This window comes from Typopeltis vanoorti, chromosome 15 (genome assembly GCF_054136105.1).
Source record: "Typopeltis vanoorti isolate ZY-2024b chromosome 15, IOZ_Tvanoo_1.0, whole genome shotgun sequence".
Lineage (NCBI taxonomy): Eukaryota > Metazoa > Arthropoda > Arachnida > Uropygi > Thelyphonidae > Typopeltis > Typopeltis vanoorti.
Window position 1 is genome coordinate 105103477 of NC_143563.1, and position 21552 is coordinate 105125028.

General features: G+C 34.9%; 1 protein-coding gene across 2 annotated transcripts in view; it reads left to right on the forward strand.

Annotated features, from left to right (window-relative positions):
* The window catches only part of Tbc1d15-17 (TBC1 domain family member 15/17), a 305943-nt gene that overhangs the window by 97386 nt on the left and 187005 nt on the right, over window positions 1-21552 (forward strand). For both annotated transcript variants that reach the window (XM_090404708.1, XM_090404709.1), the window contains 2 exons: window positions 524-652; window positions 15845-15948. In XM_090404708.1, the coding sequence (XP_090260834.1) occupies window positions 524-652; window positions 15845-15948 (233 nt within the window). The remainder of the gene's footprint in view (window positions 1-523; window positions 653-15844; window positions 15949-21552) is intronic.

Below are 21552 nucleotides of genomic sequence, written 5' to 3' on the forward strand. Positions count from 1 at the left end.
CATTTGAATGGGATGAATGAGGGTTATGATTTATACACTGATTGAGAGCCCCTTTATTAAAGAAAATACATCTTTCAGATACAAGATTTCATGGTTGAAGCTTCTACTCTCAGAATGTTTCTGATCAGAAACTTCTACTCTCTGCCTTATCTCTTATGAGAAGTAGCAACAGCTGTCAGGCAATTGAAACCCTTAATAAGAAACATTAATAATAGACAAATATGTGGGTTCCTGGATATCTTGAATATGTTAAAAAAAAAAAAAAAAAAACTTCAAGTGACAAAGAACTTCAGTAAGCAGTTTACCCTGAGTCTGCCATCTTTTAAGTAGTACAGTAACAGTGGCTGCAAGGAAGTTGTTGGTCACTTGAAAAATTTTTAAATTTCAAAGAATAACACTAATCACTTTACTAAAATAATTACGGATATTTATTGTCCTTTGTTTTAATAGTTTTCAATACTAAGATGAATCATTTTAGGATGAATCACTTTTTCATAGTTATGTGATTAATCTCATTAATTAGATAAAATTACCACCTCGTGAAGAAGTGACTCGCTTACCTCCCCTTACGCTAGAAGAGTGGATACTTTTTAAGGATACTGAAGGAAGAGTAAAAAATGTAGATGAACTGAAATATAGAATATTTAAAGGAGTAAGTATAAATATTTTAAAAGCAGATTATACTGTTCATCTTTATTGCTATTTTAAATGTAAACCTGGTTTAATAATTAGGATTACATTTTGAAGAACAGAAAGGCAACAAACAGTATTTGCATATGGCAAATGCTCAGTGATAAAAATTATATATAACTAATTTTAGGCAGTAAGTCTTTTGCAGAACTCCAGACTGGAAATTCCAAGTTCTAATATTCTGGTGTTTAGGCTTGTACGTTGATTTTCATGCATTGTGTTGTTTTAGGAAATTGGCAACATAAAGCAGATAATAACTAAAGTATTTTAATTATTACTTCCTATACTTATAATGGAAGTAATAATAATAATTATTACTTCCATTTTGCCACAGTTAAACTGATGTCTTCAGGGATTAATACACTGGTATCTAACATGTAAATGCAGGCACACTTCAGTAACAAAAATGGGATTAATGATACAGAATAACCTAAAGTCCTACAGTCACAGCACCTGTTGGCTTTGGTTGGGTGTTCTTGGCCATTGGATTGAATGTCTGCTGATGAGGGTTTCCCATATGAGAGGTAGCTCGATACAACCATATTTGTTAGGGTTGGGGTAGTTGGTAGCATCTTAAATTTAAATTTGCTTTGGTCAAGCAAAGTGGTTTTTTTTTTTTTTTCCCAAAGGATCCTCTGCTGGTTATCTAGGGCAGTGCTTCGCAAACTTCTAGATGTCAGGGCCCCCTTTGCAAAAATTAAAATATTTCACGGCCCCACTCGAAAAAAAATCGTAATAGAGACATATATTATTATAATATTTATTGTATTTATATTCAATACAAAACATACCCAGCGAATATTGCAAAAATCAAATGCATATATTACATTTTTTGCCTCTTACCGTTTGGTTCTGAAGACGATGCGGGCTGTTCTGATAAAATATGAAATACTGTCCTTTTTTTTTTTTTTTTTTTTTTGAATCTGTTTCTGATTGTTCGCGGGATTTTTATTTTATTTTTTATCAGCCACTTATCCATCTCAGGGTTAAATTTTTTAACGTAGGATAGATCAAATAATATCACCACTTACCGATACTGGCACACCACAGACTGATAACATGAAATTAGTGAATATTACCTGATTAAGGGAATCCCCAGACCAGGAACATTTTTCTCTTTTGTGACTTTTCTCCCTTTACGGTAATTAAGCCTAACGCGAAACAGACGCCAAAGGCAGGTTATTGAGATGTGCGTGTGATTGGTGCGGTATTAACAAAAGAATGCCCAACCGAAAGATAAAAGCATAGCTGACAATTGAGTTGAAATGCCATAACATTCATTATATATATATATATATATATATATTACTTAGTTTTAACACTTTTACGAATTTTAACACGTTCGGTTGAATTTTATTGCTGCCTTGGGAAATCGAACTCACACACATCTAATTAATAACAGTTTAGTTTTTAGTTTTAAGTTAATAATAGTTTTTAGTTATATACCGTGTTTGCCCATGCAACATATGGTTTTGTTTCAGTCTATACAGCATAGTTTCTGTATGAGGGGACATGTGATTCATTAATTAGTGTGTTTTTATCCCAGTTGTCTCTAATTGCACTATTTGTTGAGAAATATATTACACAGACTCCTCATACCTTATTCACTGGCATAATAAAAGTACTTGTTTTTATTGCCTCTGCGGTGTAGTGGTTGTTAGGGAGGGGTGTTGTTTACCACTGCAAGGGAGTTACTATCTCCCCACATGAACTTGTTTAAGCTTTTTTTCATGTGTGAAGTATAGAAAACTAGCTCGGATGACAGTGATAATATAAAACGAGTTTTGATATGTATATAAAGTCAATATCAACAGTCCCTGATTACGAACGCGTGATGAAAGGGACAGATTTGGAGCTTTCCTGGAGAGCATTCAAAGTAAATACAATTAACCACTGCTTTGAAATTAAACATATGAATAAACAATATTTACTAATATTCATTAAGCGCCGAAATATGCAGGAAGCAAAGTTTGTGAACCAACACCAATGTGTGAATTTTTGCATTAAAATATGAAAAATAACAAAAAAGAAATAATTAAAGTTAAATACGTTTCTTTTAAAATAAAAAAATCTACTTAGTCTTAAAACATCTTAAATTTGTTTTCATTATTTCACGGCCCCCCTCAACAAAACCTACGGTCCCCAGTTTGGGAAGCGCTGATCTAGGGCATGGTCTGCTAATCCTGTCCTGCCTGTTAGGTGATAGTATGAACAGTTGCAGGCTACATAGATGCATTCCAGGTAAAACAGCTGCTAGCTTTCTGTGCAGCTTATAAGTAGTCACCAGATTGTGCCTCTTTTTTTTTTTTTTTAAAGATCTTGGCCACCTTTTTTTGATATGCCATGAATATAAGGGATGGTGATGGATCTGCTGTAATCTATGTTTGGAAGGGAGAGTGGGGTGTGGGTATATGGTGATAGGATTCTTTTTATCTGGTGGGAGGTGTAGCCATTAGCCACAAAAAGTGTCTTATGTAGATGAGTTCTGTTGAGTGCATGTTAAGGTTTTATACTTCTATATTGTTGGGATAAGGGTGATGCGACTGTTGATGGATGTATTTACCTGTGTGTTTGGCGGGGGGGGGTCTGTAAATGGTGATGGTCAGAGATCTATTTGGTTGTCTTGTAACCAGGGTGTCTGGGAAGGGCAGACTGTTGTTACTTTATGTTTCTGTTGTGAATTGGATCCTTGGATGTTGGCTGTTCAAATGGGATAGGAAAGTGTGTAAGATGTCCAGGCCAAATTGTGAACACATTGTCCACGTAGCATAATTAAGGGCATTCTTTTCAAATGTCTCCATGAAAAAAGTTAGGTATAAATGTATATCTAACTTTGGATATAATCTGTATATTCAAATATAGATTACAGCAAATCCATCATAATCCCTTATATTCCTGGCAGCTCAGAAAAGGTGGCCAAGATCTTAAAAAAGCACAATCTGGTAACAGCTTATAAACTGCACAGAAAGCTAGCAACCCTTATCTGCTCCCCCAAAGACCAATTGCAACCATTCATACTATGGCCAAGCAGGCAGGATAGTTAACATCTGTATATCAGAACACCAGGACCACATCCGTTTCCACCACTATGGCCGCACAGGATCCGTTGGGGAAAAAGCCACTTTACTCTACCAAAGAAAATTTAAATTTGAAAGGCTATCAGTACTCCAACCTAAACAAATATGGTTGTATCAAATTGCCTCTCATACGGGAAACCCTCATCAGCAGATATTCAGCCCAACAGCCAAGAATACCTAATCAAAGCCAATAGGTGGCATAATTATAGGGCTTTAAGTCATCCTCTGTCTGTCCTGGTCTCCATTTTTGTTACTGAAGTGTTCCTGCATTCACATGTTTGATTCCAGTGCATTAATCCCTGAAGATATCACTTTAACTTTGGTGAAATATAGGAAGTAATCATTAAATAATTTAGTTATGATTTACTCTGTTTTCAATTTCCTGAAACAACATAATGCAAGGTCTTGTATTCTGGGAAGTGGATTTCTCTTCCAATCTGCAGAATAAGTAGTTTCTTTAGTGAGCAGTGGATTTAATGACACCTTGACAAGAAAGGCACGATAAGCTGGTCATTGTAAAACGGATAAGGGACATAATTTTAGTAATTAGTTTAATGTTTAAGTTTCATGTGTTCAGAAGTTGGACTGTAAAACATGTTTAATACAGTAATGCATTTATTGAAAATTAGTAACAGCAGAATGTTTTAAAGCCTTTTTTGAGTGTTGTTAATTTCATTTTTGTTTAAACAAAACTGTTTTTAGGTGGGTAAGATGAGGAGTTGATTAAAGGGACCACAGAAATTATAAATTTCTGCTTCTGTGTAATATATATTTTTCATTTAGTATTTACCAAAGACAACTATGAAATAACTTAGTTTTTTAAAGTGCAAATAAATAACACAAGAAATGAAACATGTATTGCCTCATTTAAATTTTCAGACCTAGATAACTAATTAATTTGAATTATAGATTGGGCAGAATTCTCATTATTATTATTTTATTATTATTATTATTTTTTTTTTTACTCAGGTTACACTGCTGGAAATTGCTTAAAGAAATTGTACATTTATGTACAGTAATAACCTCAAGTTATGCATGTTTGACTTAGCATTTTGTAAGAAATTTTCATTTTGGCTGGTGCATACATAAAATAGCGTTTAGTGCATACTAAACGCTATTATCTTAGAAGAAAAGATGTGTTGCTGGGATGGGAGTAAGGGTGAGAGATATAAAATTAGTAACCAGATTTAAATGAATCAAGTCTGGTCACTAATTTCTTCATATCATGTAGTGAAGATGAATCAGAGACAGTGCTGGGAAAAGAAAAAAAAACATGTAAAGTTATAATTCATATGAAACCAGCTCAAGTTACTGTTATTTGATCAGTGATGAGTAAAAAAAAAAAATGGAAATGATTCTAGATTCATCAATTGCACCTCAAAATAATAAAAAAAGTATTTCCATTTTTACTCAAGCAAAAGCCTGAAACATCTGAGTCTTTAAAAAGTGATGTTCTTGGGGCTAAAGCATTTAACTCTAGTATCAGATGGTGCCAAAAATTCAAAGACCAATACCATGACTTTCACAGGGTAAAATTGACAGGAGAATTTACCAAAATTTTGTAAGTATATTGAAGGCTGTACTGATGACCAAATTATGAATCCAGACAGAGTGATCTATTTTGGAAATGCATGTCCAGCTCTGTACATCGTTCTTTTTTTCATTGAAAGGGTGCAAAAATTTCAAGGTTGACAAAGGATGCAGACTCTTGTTATGAAGTTCATAGTGGAAAAATGACCCTTAATGCAACAAACAATATTAGATGCCTTCATTAATACGAATTCTCCAAAGTTTTCATGTCAGATGTAATGACGATGAATCATTAAGTGAAAGGAAAGCTTAATGTACTGTTTCTTTCTTGTTTACTATTTTCACCATTTGTTTATATACTTTAATAATTTCATATTTTGCTGAATTAAGATATATATTTATTTTTTATTTTTATTATTACAAGAGACCCCCAAAGGATTCATCAAGGGCGGCTATATATCACTCAAACCATATTATACCTCTTAAATTCATTCATCCTGTCTGCACTCACAGTCCCCAAAGGTGAGCCATTTCAGTCAAGTGCAATCTGTGATGAAAAGATTCTAGCTCACCCGTTTCTTGCCTGCATTCATTCATTCTCAACTTCCATGAATGCCTCTCATTCTCTCCCCACCTCCCATAAAATGAAAAATTCCATTCACTGGTCTTGTAATCTTGTCTGACCCTTTCAGAAGTTTGTAGGTCTCTATCATCATCATCAGCTTTCATCAATTCACTGCTGGATGAATGCCTCTCCATGCATCTTCCATTTTAGCAGATCATGTGCATATCTTCTTCTTCTTCTTCTTCTTCTTCTGCAGCTTTTCCCACTTAAGTAGAGTCGCTGTTTGTAGTGAGTCTCCTCCACAACCTCCTGTCTTGGACTGTAGCCACATCCAAGTTATTCACCCTCAAGTTCTTCTCCATCATCTCTCTCTCCATCTCTTCTTTGGCCGCCCATGCTTCCTCCTCCCCTGCACATCCATCTGCGTGACCTTTCTTGCCACATACTCTTCCTCATCACATGACTAAATCATCTCAACCTTGCCTCCTATATCTTTGCTCCTAAGTTCGTAACTTTCACCGTTCCCCTTACATAGTCATTTCTCAGACAATCCTTTCTGGTCACACTGTACATCCACCTAAGCATTTTCATCTCCACTACCTCCATCCTGCTGATGTTATTTTTCCTCATTGCCATAGTTTCCATAGCATACGTCATAGCTGGTCTCACTACTGCCCTGCAGATTTTGCCTTTTAGATTGATTGGCACCCTCTTATCACATAGCACTCCAGCCATCTCTCTCTCCAGTTCCTCCATCCTGCTTGTATCCTGCATCCCACTTCCTTCTCAGCCTCACCATCCTCTTTCATTGTTGAACCTAAGTATCTAAAGTCACTGACCTTCCTGATGACATTTCCTTCCAGCTCCAGATCTGTTCCCTGGCTGCTATCCTCTTTGCAACACATATACTCTGTTAATTGAGTGGGAGATGGTAAATCCTGTTTCATTTTATAGTCGGGTATGAAACTCGGGTTGAAATCCATTGATATCCATAGAGTTTCATTGCCGAAAAAACTATCGGCGGAACCAAGTGTAAATGATCACTTGGGTAGTACAACACCAGGGCAACTCCATGCAAAGGTGGAGCAAGCTCCGTACTAACTTTAATATTCTCTCATAATGTAAAACCCAGTTCCTAAGAGATGTATAAATACTGTTTTACATTATGAGAAGAGGTCACTACCCAGACCGGTTTCAACCTTTTTTGAGGTCTCATCAGTGAGTAGGTAGACCTGGAATATCAAGGTTTTAAGTGAACCGAAACTTACATACCTCTACTGTCGAATTGCCAAAGTGGTGTACTATATATTGTTAAATATTGTTAATTACAAAGATAATAAGTCGAAAGGCTATTTTACCGGCGAATTTGTTAATTGAGCGGGAGATGGTAAATCCCGTTTTATTTTATAGCTGGGTACGAAACTCGGGTCGAAATCCATCGACATCCATAGAGTTTCAATGCCGAAAAAACTATAGTATATATATAGTTTTTTAAGTGGTGTACTATATATACTCATATAGTACACCACTTCGGCAATTCGATAGTAGAGGTATGTTAGTTTCAGTTCACTTAAAACTTTGATATTCCAGGTCTACCTACTCACTGATGAGACCTCAAAAAAGGTTGAAACCGGTCTGGGTAGTGCCTCTTCTCATAATGTAAAACAGTATTTATACATCTCTTAGGAGCTGGGTTTTACATTATGAGAGAATATTAAAGTTAGTGATGGAGCTTGCTCCGCCTTTGCATGGAGTTGCCCTGGTGTTGTACTATCCAAGTGATCATTTACACTTGATTCCGCCGATAGTTTTTTTGGCATTGAAACTCCATGGATGTCGATTGATTTCGACCCGAGTTTCGTACCCGGCTATAAAATAAAACGGGATTTACCATCTCACTCAATTAACAAATTCGCTGGTAAAATAGCCTTTTGGCTTATTATCTTTGTAATTAACATATACTCTGTCTTACTTCTGCTCAGTCTCATACCTCTCTCTTCCAGTACTTTCCAGTTTAGCTGTCACTTCTCTTGATTCTGCACACAGCATGATGTCATATGCATACAACATAGTCCAAGGCGCATCTTCTCTCACCTTTTCTGTCACCACCTCAATCACAATATTAAACAGGAACGGACTTCATGTTGACTCTTGATGCAAGCCAACTGTCACTGGAAAACTTTGTCTCTCCCAGGCAAGTCCGAACTCTTGTCTTCACATTTCTGTACGTCTCCTGCACTAGCCTGACACATTTCTCTGGTACCTTCTTCTCCCTTAGACACCTCCAGACTTCTTGCCTTGGCACTCTATCATACACTTTCTCCTGATCAATAAATACCAGATGTAGCTCCCATTGCTTCTCTCGAAACTTTTCGATCATCTGTCATAACCCAAAGATAGCATCTGTCATTGATTGACCAGGCATGAAGCCAAATTGCTCCTTTGCAATCTCCACCTCCTTCCTTCCATCAAGAACCCTGTCAAGAATTTTCATTGTGTGGGACATCAACTTTATTCCTCTGTAATTCTTACAGTCTTGTGCATATGTCCACCATAAATTGTCTATAACATCTTGTTATCTCATGATTCCATCTTAGAGCTGGTGTACCTGATTTCTGATAACCAGTTCTTGGTGTGCATTCTGTTCTTTTTTCTATTCTCATCAGACATGTTGTCAGACATTCTCATCACATGTTCTCTCAGTGCCATTTGTTGCCTTTTATTACTAATGTTAGATCCATTGCCTTTGTTTGCTTTTTTATCCAAGTATTATTCTTTTTATCCAACTGTGTTATTCCCAAAATGGCTCTTCTATGTTTCATTGTGCTGTTTTTTAGTTTCTACAGTTGTTTCTAAGTCAGACTGCAGGTTTCATTACCCTAGATCATGGGGAGTACATATTATAGATTTTCTTTTTAAGCAGCTTGGTAAATTGCTTTTAAATATATCTCTATAATGGTCAAATACTTTGCATCCTGCTATTACTCTAGCCAAAATTTCATTATCAAGATTGATTATGATTTGTCCTAGATATTTTTATGGACTCATTATTTCAATATAGCTTTGATTTATTTCAATTTGTTTTTATCCTGGAGTATTTGCACTCTACATTTTTCTTGATTTATCCATATTTATTTTTAGGGCTCTCTCCAAACTTACTTCATTTAATTCAATATTCCTATAATGCAGCATATTCAGACAGAAATGGATATGGATGTAGGATGTAAACAGAACGGATAGGACCAGGATACTTCGACAGAGTCTTCGATTTAGACAGAAATGGATGTAGGATGTAAACAGAATGGACAGGACTAGGATACTTAGACAGGGTATTTGATATATCCCTAGAGGAAGGAGACTGCTGGAAAGACCAGCCAAGAGAGATGGCTTGAGACTGTAATGGGCCACTAAGCCTGCAACTGGATAAGACCATGATACAAAATGTTACAAAACCAACAGCACATTAGTGCCATGGGGTTGGGACAAAATTGATTAACTTCATGTTTTATCAGACCACCACCTATGAAATTCAAGTATCTTAATGGGATCTGTAACTGTAAGTTTTGTAGCCAGAATAAAGGTTTGTACTAGGCACTTTGTTGCATAGCATCTGAAATGGCTGTAATTTTTTTTTTTTTTTTTTTTTTTTTTTTTTTTTTTTTTATCAGAAGGAAGAGATACACATGCAAAAAAAAAAAAAAAAAATCCATCAGTTGATGTCTGCACTGTCTTTTGGAAAAAATTTTTTCACAAACAAAGATGATATTTTGAGCTGGATCATAACTTCACCTGAATTATTTATGAAATGCTTCTAATTATTGAACGGTAGACGCTGTTTAGAATTAGTACTATGTGATTTTCACACATGATACGTATTCCAATGTTCTGTCTTTCTTCTGTATACTGTCTAAATATACATTTTCCTAATTGGGTTGTGGGGGCAACAGCTGCAAGAGGAACCTCCAATGGTCACGATCCTCTGCCACCAAGCTCAGGTGTTCTGGTGGGATTCCCAAACGTGTCCATCCAAGGTTTTGGATATAATCTATCCCGCGAGTCCTTGGCCTCCCACCCTCTGGCTTGGCAAAGAGGGCCTGCTGCAGGAGCCTCTCGTGGCATTCTGACCAGGTGCCCATACCAACGTAACTGTGATCTTTCAACACGGAAAAGCAGCGGTTGAGTATTGAGGGTTTCTCGAATTGCAGAGCTTCTGACTCTGTCGAGTCTTGTCAGTCCCTGCAACCTGTTGAAGGAACCTCATTTCAGCCGCTTGGATTAGTGTCCGCATTCTTTTGGTCATTACCCAACTCTCGTGACCATAGGTGAGGATGGGGACATAGATTGTATTGAAGACAGCCAGCTTTGCCTTCTGGCTTAACTCCTGCTTCAATACTACCGAACGACCAAGCTCCCGCAATATTGAGCTTGCTAAGCCAATTCGAGTATCTAGCTCTACATCCCAATACTGTCTAAATATAAATTGGAAAAAAATAAACTCTTCAGTTCTGTATTTGTTCAAGTTTGAATGATATATATAAATGATCTATCATATCATCATCATGCGTATCAAGGATTTAGGCTTAGCATGGCCTGTTCCGGCCTTAGAAGTCATCGTTTAAGAGGACATCCTGGTTTTCTTTTTCCTAATAGCTTGTACTTTAAGGCTTGTTTTGGTAATCTTTCTGTTTTCATTCTTTGAACGTGTTCCATCCATTTATGTTTATATTTTTTCTATTACTGGGTCTTGGTTTAATTCTTTCATAATTTCCTCGTTTCTTTTGTGATCAAATAGAGTATACTTTGCAGTTTTTCTCATAAACTTCATTTCTGCTGTTATTAATCTTTGTTTGTCTTTTTGTTTTATTGTCCAGATTTCGCTTCCATACATTAAGACTGGTAGAGCTAATGTATTGTATACTTTTAGTCTGGTTTGTTTTTGAACTAGCTTTGGTTTAAATATAGAGTTAATTACACCTGTTATTTTTAAATATTTTACAATTTTTACATTCACCTGTTCTAAGATCTTGTTATCTATTACTATTTTAGTTCTTGCTGGATCTTGTCCTTTAAAGGCCATAGTTTTTGATTTTTCTGTTGATATTATCATACCATAATCTTTGGCTATCTCATTTAGATCTAAAATAGCTTTCTGTAAGTTATCTTCAGAATTTGTAATTATGATCTATCATATGTTAAATGCATATATTAAATACATGTTCATTGTAAGTTAGATCTAAACACCAAAAGATTTGTTTGAAGAACCTCATTTTTCCTAAGCTAACTGGTTCAAAAATTTTATACACCATTCATAGACTGTGTGTATTATACTAGGTAATTGTTATTATTATTATTACGTGACACCTCTAAGGAGTTCAAAGTCTCATCAAGGGTAGGCACCTACGCTACAATTCTCCATTTCCACCACTCAATCCACCAACTACAGCAAACCGCAACTAACTTCGTCTACACCAACGCCGTCCACCACAACTAATATTTTCACAGACAATCACAAACATTCATGCCCACAGTAGGATTTGAATCTGTAGTATTTTGGTTGGTGAGCGGATATGCTGACCACTCGGCCAGCCAGGCTGGCATTTTTATATAAATAATGCAAGTACCAAAGTGATTTAATTCTTTTATTTTTTTCCTGTTATTTTATTTATTTATTTTTTTAAAATAAATAAATTAAATGTGTGTGTGTGTGTGCGCGCGCACGCGTTCGTGCATGCTTGTGCACGCATGTGCTTGTCGTGGCTTTATGTGTTGAAACTGACAATGCTAATTTTAAAGGATTATTTTTAAACATTAATTTATATTTTGTTTTCATTTTCATTGAAAAATGAAATCATTTTTTACATGGTAAAATTTTTTTATAACAATGAAACAACAATGTTGCTTTTTAACAACAAGCACAGGTATAGTTAGAAATAAAATTGTCTGAACATTAAATGAGGCTCAATGCTTGCTGTAATTAATAAATATTATTTTGGATGCAGTTATTTGTGCTATTGTTGAATAAAGATAAATGTGCTATTACCTTTATTAGTTAAAATTCTGTTATTTGAACTTCTTCACTATTATTAATTTTCAAGACATTCTCTATTCAGTATTCTTCTATTTCCCTTTCCCTTTGGTATCCATTTCTTTACTTTCTTTGCCCATTTGTTATCCTGCATTCTTTCTATATGATTTTTTCATTTCTTTTTCCATTTTTGGATCCATTCGTCTATTGGCTGTATTTTACAATTTTCTCGGATTTGTGTGTTCTGGATTTTGTTTAATATTATTACACCTTCAGTTTTTCTTGTTTCCAACATAGTAGTTTCATTGATTTTTTTCTAATTTTTGTAGTTTCTGCACGTGTGTAATCTATTAAGCAGTTTACTTCTTAATGGATTCTTATTTTTGTTTCTTTGCTTTTTATTCTTCCAGATAAGGCTGTTAAGATATCCAGGTATTCTATAGCATTTATTGCATATTCTTGTGTTTCATTTTGTGTGAGATTCCATAATTGTTTATTTCTATTCCTAAATATATTATCTTAATAACTCGTTCAATTATTTTCCATTTAATTTCTAATTTGCATTTTATGGCTTACTGTGCTGCAGTGAGTCATAAAATGCTTCAGTGTTAGATGAAGTGGGTGGGAGCATATATTTGGAATCCTGATTTTAAGTTTGGAGTTTATTTTAAGTGTGATTTCTATTATTCTTTCTTGTATATAATTAAATTCTTCTATGAGGTGTGTAGTTGTTTTCTTAATTAGAAATCTAACTCCGTATTGTCCTTTAGTTTTCCCATAATAGTATAAGTAGTCTTCATTTTTTACTTTTATTAAATGTTCATCCTGCCTGCAAACTTCACATAAACCTGTGATGTCCCATTTCTTGCTGTAAGATGATAAGGTCTTCCTCTTCTTTAAGTGTTTGACAATTAAATGTTCCTCCATAGAGGAAAAGAGGATTGCATTGATTACTGTTATATTTATGAATATTTCTTTGGGATATTCTAGTATTGCTTATTATTGGGAAAGCTTCCCCACTGCATCATGTTCTGGCCTCCATAAATGGTTTTGATCACAGTAGTCATATAGTTGGGAAAATTTAGTCACATCCAGTGTTTGCCCATTTTGGCCATGGGTTTTGCAGCCTTTCTTTATTTTTCTTGACATTGTAGTGGAAGGGTTGTAGCCTAATCTCCCACGCTGACCACATAACGTCTTGGGAGATGCATTTTATAGCTTTCTGCCAGCTCTTTGCTCAGCATCAACTTCGCCATGGCTCATTATGACACCATGTTTTCTGGGGGGGGGGGTCCACGTGGAGGCATGATACTAAGACATCCTGGGTACACCGTACCCAGTAAGTCTTAGTATCATGTTAGTATATTTCGGCATTGAATTGGCACTGTCTTCTATATCAGTTTCATCAGAGATGAAAGTGATATAGAATGCTCTAGAAGTACATTCTAGAAGTACATATAGAATGCTCTAGAAGTACATTCTTCTAGAGCTTCTTCAAGAAGCTCTAGAAGAATGTACTGGCCTCTCAGTAAATGGAACCAACATTACCTATATCAAATATGTGGATGATATAGTCCTTCTTACTAATAGCAAAGAAGATCTGAAATTCATGATTACCAAAAATGAACCAAATTAGCAGTAAATGTAATATGAGTATAAATTTCACCAAAATTAAAATAATGACAATAGGGAAAGAAAAGAAACTAGTTAACATTGATATCGATAATAAATGTATTGAAAAAGTAACTCAGTTTAACTATTTGGGATCACTCATCACTGAAGATCTAAATTATATGAAAACAATAAATCATAGAATCGGTTTAGGTCCTCTACGGATCTTAAAGTTGGATAACAAAGAAAAAAGAAGAAATAAAATTACAAGCGTTTGAATCTAAATGCTTACAAAAAAATAAACCAAACTAGGACTGATAAAAAAAACAATCAAATAGTGAGGAATGAACTAAATTACAAGGAACTAATATTAGACAAACTAAATGAAAAGAGATTAAAATTGTATGGGCATGTAAACAGAATGAATGAACAGATTACCTTACATTGCCCTACAGGAGTGGAAAACCACCAAATTTACAGGGAAAGACCAAGGATAATCTAGATCACCAGTATTAAGCTGCTAAGATCAGCAGCCTTCAAGATCTTTCAAGAAAAACTTTATTAAGAGAAGAGTGGAGAAGATGGACTCATGAAAGCACCCATCTTGACGGAAGAGGATCAATCAATATCAACTTATTAATAAATGACAGTTGATAATGATAACTTGATGATTGACTGTTGAAAGTGATTAACAATAATAGAAAAAAATTTATTATTTGTTCCCAAACAGTTTTACACACCTATATGCTAGTAACTTAATGCAGTCACATTTAATTTTGTTTCAGTGTTTCTGTTCTAATGATTTGTGTTTTACCATCAGCTGCTTCCTTAATTTTTCCTATTATAGTTTTGAAGAAGTGATCAGAATATGTGTGCAAAACCTGTTGGTATACTCTATAGTGTAACTTAATGACTAATGAAATTTTCCTTATTATGTGTTTTGTATTTTAGTTGTAAAGTATGATTTAAATAAAATGACTGTTTTAAATAATTAGATGGTATTTGTATTAAGTTTTAGAGTTTCAGCTTTAAAGAGAGAGAGAGAGAGAGAAAAAAAAATTACCAAAAATACTTGACACATTACTTGGCATATTAATTTTTGTCACTGTTTAGTGTTCTACATTTAAAATTAAGTTTTATTTATTTATTTATTTATTTTGTAAATCCCACCAGTGAAATGCTTTAAAGCTATATTTAACAGCTTTAATCTTATTGAATAATCTTACCTAAATCTTTAAAATGATTTTGAAATGCTTTAAAGCTATATTTAACAGCTTTAATCTTATTGAATAATCTTACCTAAATCTTACTGAACTTAAAAAGTCATATTACTTGTCTAAACCATTTACAAATAACTGTTTTTAATAACTACTTTGTGGGGTGTACCGTATTTTTCTGTGTATAAGATGGACCGTACTTTTTCGAACCTGAAATTAAGAAATCAATATTTTAAACATAAAACAGAATATATTTGATATTTTTTTAAATATTCAAAGTATATTTAGTAATTAGGTAATATTTTTAAGATTTAAGCTTTATTTCCATGTTCTTTTGCATAATTGATGACTTTTAACTTGAATTTTGAAGAATATGACAATCGTTTTATATTTTTGGACATTTTTATGGGCTAGTGCTCAAAATATTGTTAATGCATTAGCTTACCCCGCCAGTGAGTTGCGGATGTATGAATGCTCTCAGAGTTCTGATTGGTTTATTGATCACATTTAATCAGCCGTTAATGACGTCAATCGACAGAATTAACAAAGGCTAGTGATTGGCAGACACCTGTTCGCGGAGACAAGGTACCGGCGGTTTCACCACGGTAACTGCGGGGTCTCTCAATTGTTCTTCCCCCCCGTGTACAAGACGACCCCCAACTTTTGGTCTAAAAATTTTAGAAAAAAGTGTCGTCTTATGCACGGAAAAATACGATAATTTAATTGATATTAGCTGGTTTTAATTAATTTATTTTTATTCTGTTTATTTTTTTAGTCTGAATATGAGTACTGTCTTTCTCAAATATGTATATTAAAAAACAAACAAACAAAACCAAAGCAATAATTGTTTTAGTTTGTTTTTCATAAACTGAATTAATAGTAGCAAATTCATATCATGATCAGCAAGTTATCTAATAACCATGCTTGGAAAGTTGATTAATATTTTTATATGTGCTATTTAGCACTATATAAAACTATTCATCTATTACTGTTGGGTTAGATATACTATTATCAGTTTCAGTATTTCTCAGAATATGTATAATACCCTTATTATTTGTTTTATCAGACTGTTATTTCATTTAGCTAATGTCCATTTTAGAAGACATAATTGACATTTATTATTTTATAGGGAATTTCTCATCCACTACGTTCTGAGGTTTGGAAATTTCTTCTCAGCTTTTATGATTTCAATTCAACCACTAAAGAACAAGAAGTTTGCCAGAAACAAAAGGTGTAAGTATCTAGATGAAGTTCATAATATGGTGTAATCTTTCACTGTGTTTATATGTATAAAAACATGTTATTATGGAGCAGAAATATTTGTTCAAGGGTTGTGATTATGTAAGCATGAGTACTGAGAACTTAGTTCAAATCAAGATAACTATCCGGAGTTTAGTATATCAGGATTTATAATGCTTTTTTTTCCCATTATTTATTTAATTTTTAATCCTCAAACATAAACAGGTGATGAAACTAATGTAAGTTACATTAAAATACTTAATGGAATTGATTTATATAGCATACTACCTGGGGTGTGCTTAAGGGTCAAAGCTGTATAACTGAGAGGAGACCTCCACATAGCCTTTAAAGGAATGCGGAGAACCGACCAGGGCTTCTGACCTAATGTCCAATCCTCACCTTCTCGTGGTGCACCCTGTTGGGTATCTACTTTGATACTGAACGAACGAGGATGGGCTGGCAATTTGGGATTTAGCCGACCAAATTGTATTCTTATTGGTTAAACCAAAATAAAAAATGATGGTACAACATGACAAAATTTCATGCCGGCTGGGGCGTCGCCCGGTTAAACAAGGCCCCCGTTGTTTTCGCCAGGGAACCAGGGCGAACAGCGAAAAGTCAGCTACTGGAACAAATCTGAAAACAAACCCCAACTCAACATCACCAGAGTTAAAGATCGGTACTATCAACGTAAGAAGCCTGAATGGCAAAGAAATGGAGCTAGCTGAGGAATTAGATAAGTACCAGATCGACATAATAGGGGTGACTGAAACAAAAAAGACCAAAACTGGTGAGATCTTTCTGAGCAATAAATACAAAATGTTATATTCAGGCAATAACAATCAAGGAAAAGAAGGAGTAGCCATAGTATTCAACACAAAATACGAGGCTAATCTTCTTGAATGGCAGTCAGTCTCAAGTAGAGTAATGTGGGCAAATATGAGAATGGGGAACTGGACAATGAGACTTATTTGTGCCTATGGTCCCACAGAAGGTTCTACTAAGGTAGAAGTGGAGGAATTTTTTGAGGCTTTAGAAAAAGCAACTGACACAATGAAAAAGGAAAAGTTGGTCCTTGTTGGGGATCTAAATAGTAGAGTAGGAAATGATTGTGAGACATACAAAAATATTTTGGGAAAATTTGGAGAAAAGAGCAAAGCTAATAATAATGGCAAATATCTGTTGGATTTCTGCTCAGGACATGGACTGGTTATTACTAACACCATGTTCCAACATAAAAATGTGCACAAATTCACATGGAGAGAAGAGGCTAGGAATAAGAAAAGTCTCATTGACTATGTTATTGTTGATAGTGATGTTTTCTCCCTGGTGCAGGACACCAGAGTGTACAGAGGATTTGAAATTGGAAGTGATCACTATTTAGTCTTGAGCAGGATAAAATTGAATTTCATATTGAAAAGAATAACATGTAAGAAAGTTTTAAAGCGAATAAAAGTTGAGCAGCTCTCAGATGTGAACTGTAGACTAAAATACAGAAATATTATTGAAAAGAAAATGAAAGAGTTTGAGAACAGGAATCAAACCTTGGAGATTCAGTGGCAAACTCTGAAGGAAACATTGATTGATTCTGCCAGAGAGGCATGTGGTGAGGTTGTGTGCAAAGATAAAAAAATCAGAACTCCCTGGTGGACACAGGAAGTTAAAGAGGCAGTGAAGGAAAAGAAGAAAGCATATCAAAAGTTCCTGGCAAATAAGTCAGCTTTTACTCTTACAGAATACAGAGACAAATGTAAGAAAGCTAAACAGTGTGTAAAACTAGCTAAACAAAAGTCATGGGAGGACTTTGGCAAGAATATAGAAAATAAATATCAAGAAGGTGGCAAAATATTCTGGAGGTTGTTGAAGAAGCTTAGGAATGGAGGAAAGAGTGCTATAAAAGGAATTAGAGATGATAAAGGTGAAATGAAAACAGGAGAAAAAGATATCCTCGAAGTATGGAGTAATTACTTTGAAAAACTGCTAAATGAAACAAGCAGTGATGACAGCACAGTGATAAAAAACACTGACCAGGCATGCAGTCAGGAATACATATCCATACTTGAAGTAGAAAAAGCCATCAAAGGCTTGAAATGTGGAAAGGCAGCAGGAGTAGATGATATTCGACCAGAAATGCTGAAGTATGGTGGTATAAGAGTCTTACAGTGGCTGCACTGCATAGTTCAGAAAGCCTGGACAGAGGGACGAATTCCCGATGATTGGAGTAGAGCTCTCATAGTACCCATATATAAAAAGGGAAATAAAACTGAATGTGAGAATTACAGAGGTATTTCCCTACTGAGTGTTCCTGGCAAGATCTATGCAAGTATACTTGAGAAACGGTTGAGAAGAATTGTGGAAGAAAAGCTTGGTGAAGAACAAGCTGGATTCAGGCCAAATAGAGGCTGTCAGGATCAGATCTTCACTTTACGACAAATAGTCGAGAAAGCATGGGAATATAACAAAGATCTGTATTTAAGTTTTGTCGATTTGGAAAAGGCATATGACAAGGTGCCAAGAGAGAAGCTATTCAATACGCTGCAGTTATATGGTGTCAATGGGGCATTATATCAAGCAATACTTAGTCTTTATTTGAGTTGTGAGTCAGCAGTTAGAATTGAAGGAAGTACAGGAAGATGGTTTAATGTTAAATCTGGTGTGAGACAAGGATGTACATTATCCCCTCTGTTATTTATTATCTATATGGATCACATTATGAAGGAATGTGGTATTAAACCTGATATCAAAATTGGAGATGTTAATGTCAGCTCTTTGCTTTATGCGGATGATGTTATACTTCTAAATAAATCTGCTACAAGTCTGCAAGATTCTCTGACTAAATTGAATAGCTGTTGTAATAGATATGGTATGAAGGTCAGCAATAAAAAGACAAAGACAATGAAAGTAGGCAGAATCATTGAAAATGTCAACTGTGTTGTGAATGGAGAACCTGTGGAACAAGTAAAACATTTCAGCTACTTAGGCACAATTTTTACTGAAGATGGTAAACTAAATATAGAAATAGACAACAGAATCAGCAAAGCTGGTATCGTGGGAAGTCAATTGAATAAATTCATATGGAATAAGAAAGAAATTAGTCGGAACGCTAAATTAGCTGTATACAAGACTGTGTTCAAACCAATTTTAACTTATGGATCTGAGAGCTGGGTCAGAAGTAAAACACTTGACCAAAGACTAGAGACCGCAGATGTGAGAGTCCTGAGAAAGATTAGAGGCGTGAACAGATGGCATCAATGGCAATATCATATTAAAAATGAGGATATTAGGAAAGAACTTGACATTGTCAGCATCCAGGAATGCGTTAGCAGAGCTAATCTCAGATGGTATGGTCACTTAAATAGAATGGGAGAGGAAAGATTAGCAAAACAAGTGTTCTCTGCCAGGTTGGCAGGAAAACGACCCAGAGGAAGACCAAGATATAGGTGGATTGATACGGTACAAAGTGCCTTAGACGATAGAAATATAAGATCTGATAATGTTGGAGTCTTGACAAGTAACAGACTGATTTGGAGGAAAATTGTAGATAGGAAGTTAGTAATGATGTAATTTTTTCATGTAGTACTGTCATATCCTGTACACCCCTTGAGGGTATATGGCAGGAATTTGATGATGATGATGAGCATACTACCTCTACCAAACCAAATTTGCACTCTTCCAAGGTGAGCTGGTATTGATTACTTTCTCTCTCTGTGGTCAAGCATTTTGAGAGAAAGAGAGACAGTCAGGCAGTATATTACAAAAGGAATATTTATAAAGACCTTTCAACTAATTCTCTTTTAGTTGAAAATTCCTTATAAATATTCCTTTTTTTTTTTCTGGCCCCATATGGAGATGTAGTTTTAATATCTGTATTAACATGGATACTGACCAGAGAATACATGTAATTTACACATAATACACTTGCCTCATGTCCTTCGTTTGATGTAACAAAGGCCATGAGGCAAGTGTATTATGGCCTTTGTTTCAAGATATTTAAATATCTTTATGTAATTTTGTTTACTGAAGATTTTATTGTTAGTTTATCATCATTCATTTCCTAATATGTATCCTCAAAGAATGTTCAGGTACTTTGACAGCACTTCATGATTAAGTTTACATTATTATTGATCTCCTATTCACAGTTTTCCTCCAAATTTGCCTATTACTTGTTAGCATTCCAATATTGTCATATCTAACATTTTGTTCTTCTAAGGTACTTCTGACTGAATCAATCCAACCAGACTTTGGTCTTCCTCTGGGTCTCTTTCCTACTATCTTGGCATGAAACACCTGTTTTACTAACCTTTCCTCTAATGTAAGGGTAGTGGCCCTTACATTAGAGGAAAAAGGTGGTACACTTTAGATTAGCTCTGCTTACACATTCTTGAATGCTAACAATGTCAAGTTCCTTTTCTAATATCTTCATTTTTAATATGATTCTGCCATTGATACCATCTGTTCACTGCCCTAATTTTTCTCAGAACCCCTCATAACTAGCTTTGCTTATTATATTGTCTATTTCAGATTTAACCTGCCATCTTCACTAAAAACTGTGCCTAAATAGCTGAAATGTTTTATAGGTATAATTTCTGGGAAAATTCCTATGTTACCTCTCTAAAAATAAACTATTATTTTAATAGCTAATATAGCTTACTTTCATTTAGGAGCGCCCCCCCCCCCTTTTTTTTTAATATATCAGGGAAAAAAATATCGGAAAATAGCCATAAAATGTAATGAAAACTCAATAAACTTCCACCGATCCTGCGTAATCTCTGAGAGTTGGAAGCTCCATAACATAAAAATTAGGTCACGACTCTGACCAATAGGAGACAATACAAGTGCACCAAAGACAGAAACACTTCCCCCACGAGTTCCAAAGATGATAGTTGTCGAAATGGCCCATACCCCGTTATTCCCACCCCCTGATTTTCTCTCTTGAATCTCTCCGCTTCCCCCCAAAAAATAATTTCTATTTTCAGATCCTTCTCTCCCCCTCCCCTCAAACGCTCTCTACCCAACCTTAATAATAATAATATACATATATAAAAAACCCGGGTTTTTTCAAATAATTCTCCCAAATTACTTTACCCCCACTTCCCCAAAAATCCCCCCCTTCCTTTAACAGCTTAACAGCATATGAAAGCACATCACCGGAATAAGGAGACAGAAAACAACATCCAAAAAGTATGTCCAAAATTTCTCCTATTTTCATTCTTCGTATATTACTTTTATAACACTTCAATAATGCTCTAGAATTTGGGTCAAGAGTAATGACATTGTAAAACAATTAAAAAAAAAAGCAAGGGGGAGGCACTCCTAAACGAAAGTAGGCTATATTAGCCATTGAAATATTTTATTTGTTCTAGAGGATCTCCATTCAGATTTTCATACACCCACAATTCTAGCCTATTCAAATTATTCTGCAAGTAATGCATATCAGCAACACTCCTGATTACTCTACCTATCTTTGCATCATCAGCAAAAAGCTGTGTGTTGCATGTCAAATCATACCCAATGTCATTAATGTAGAGATTCACTAACAGTGAGGGTTCAATGTCAGAGCCCTCATGTGGATAGTTAGCTACAGTGAATTTTTTAAGT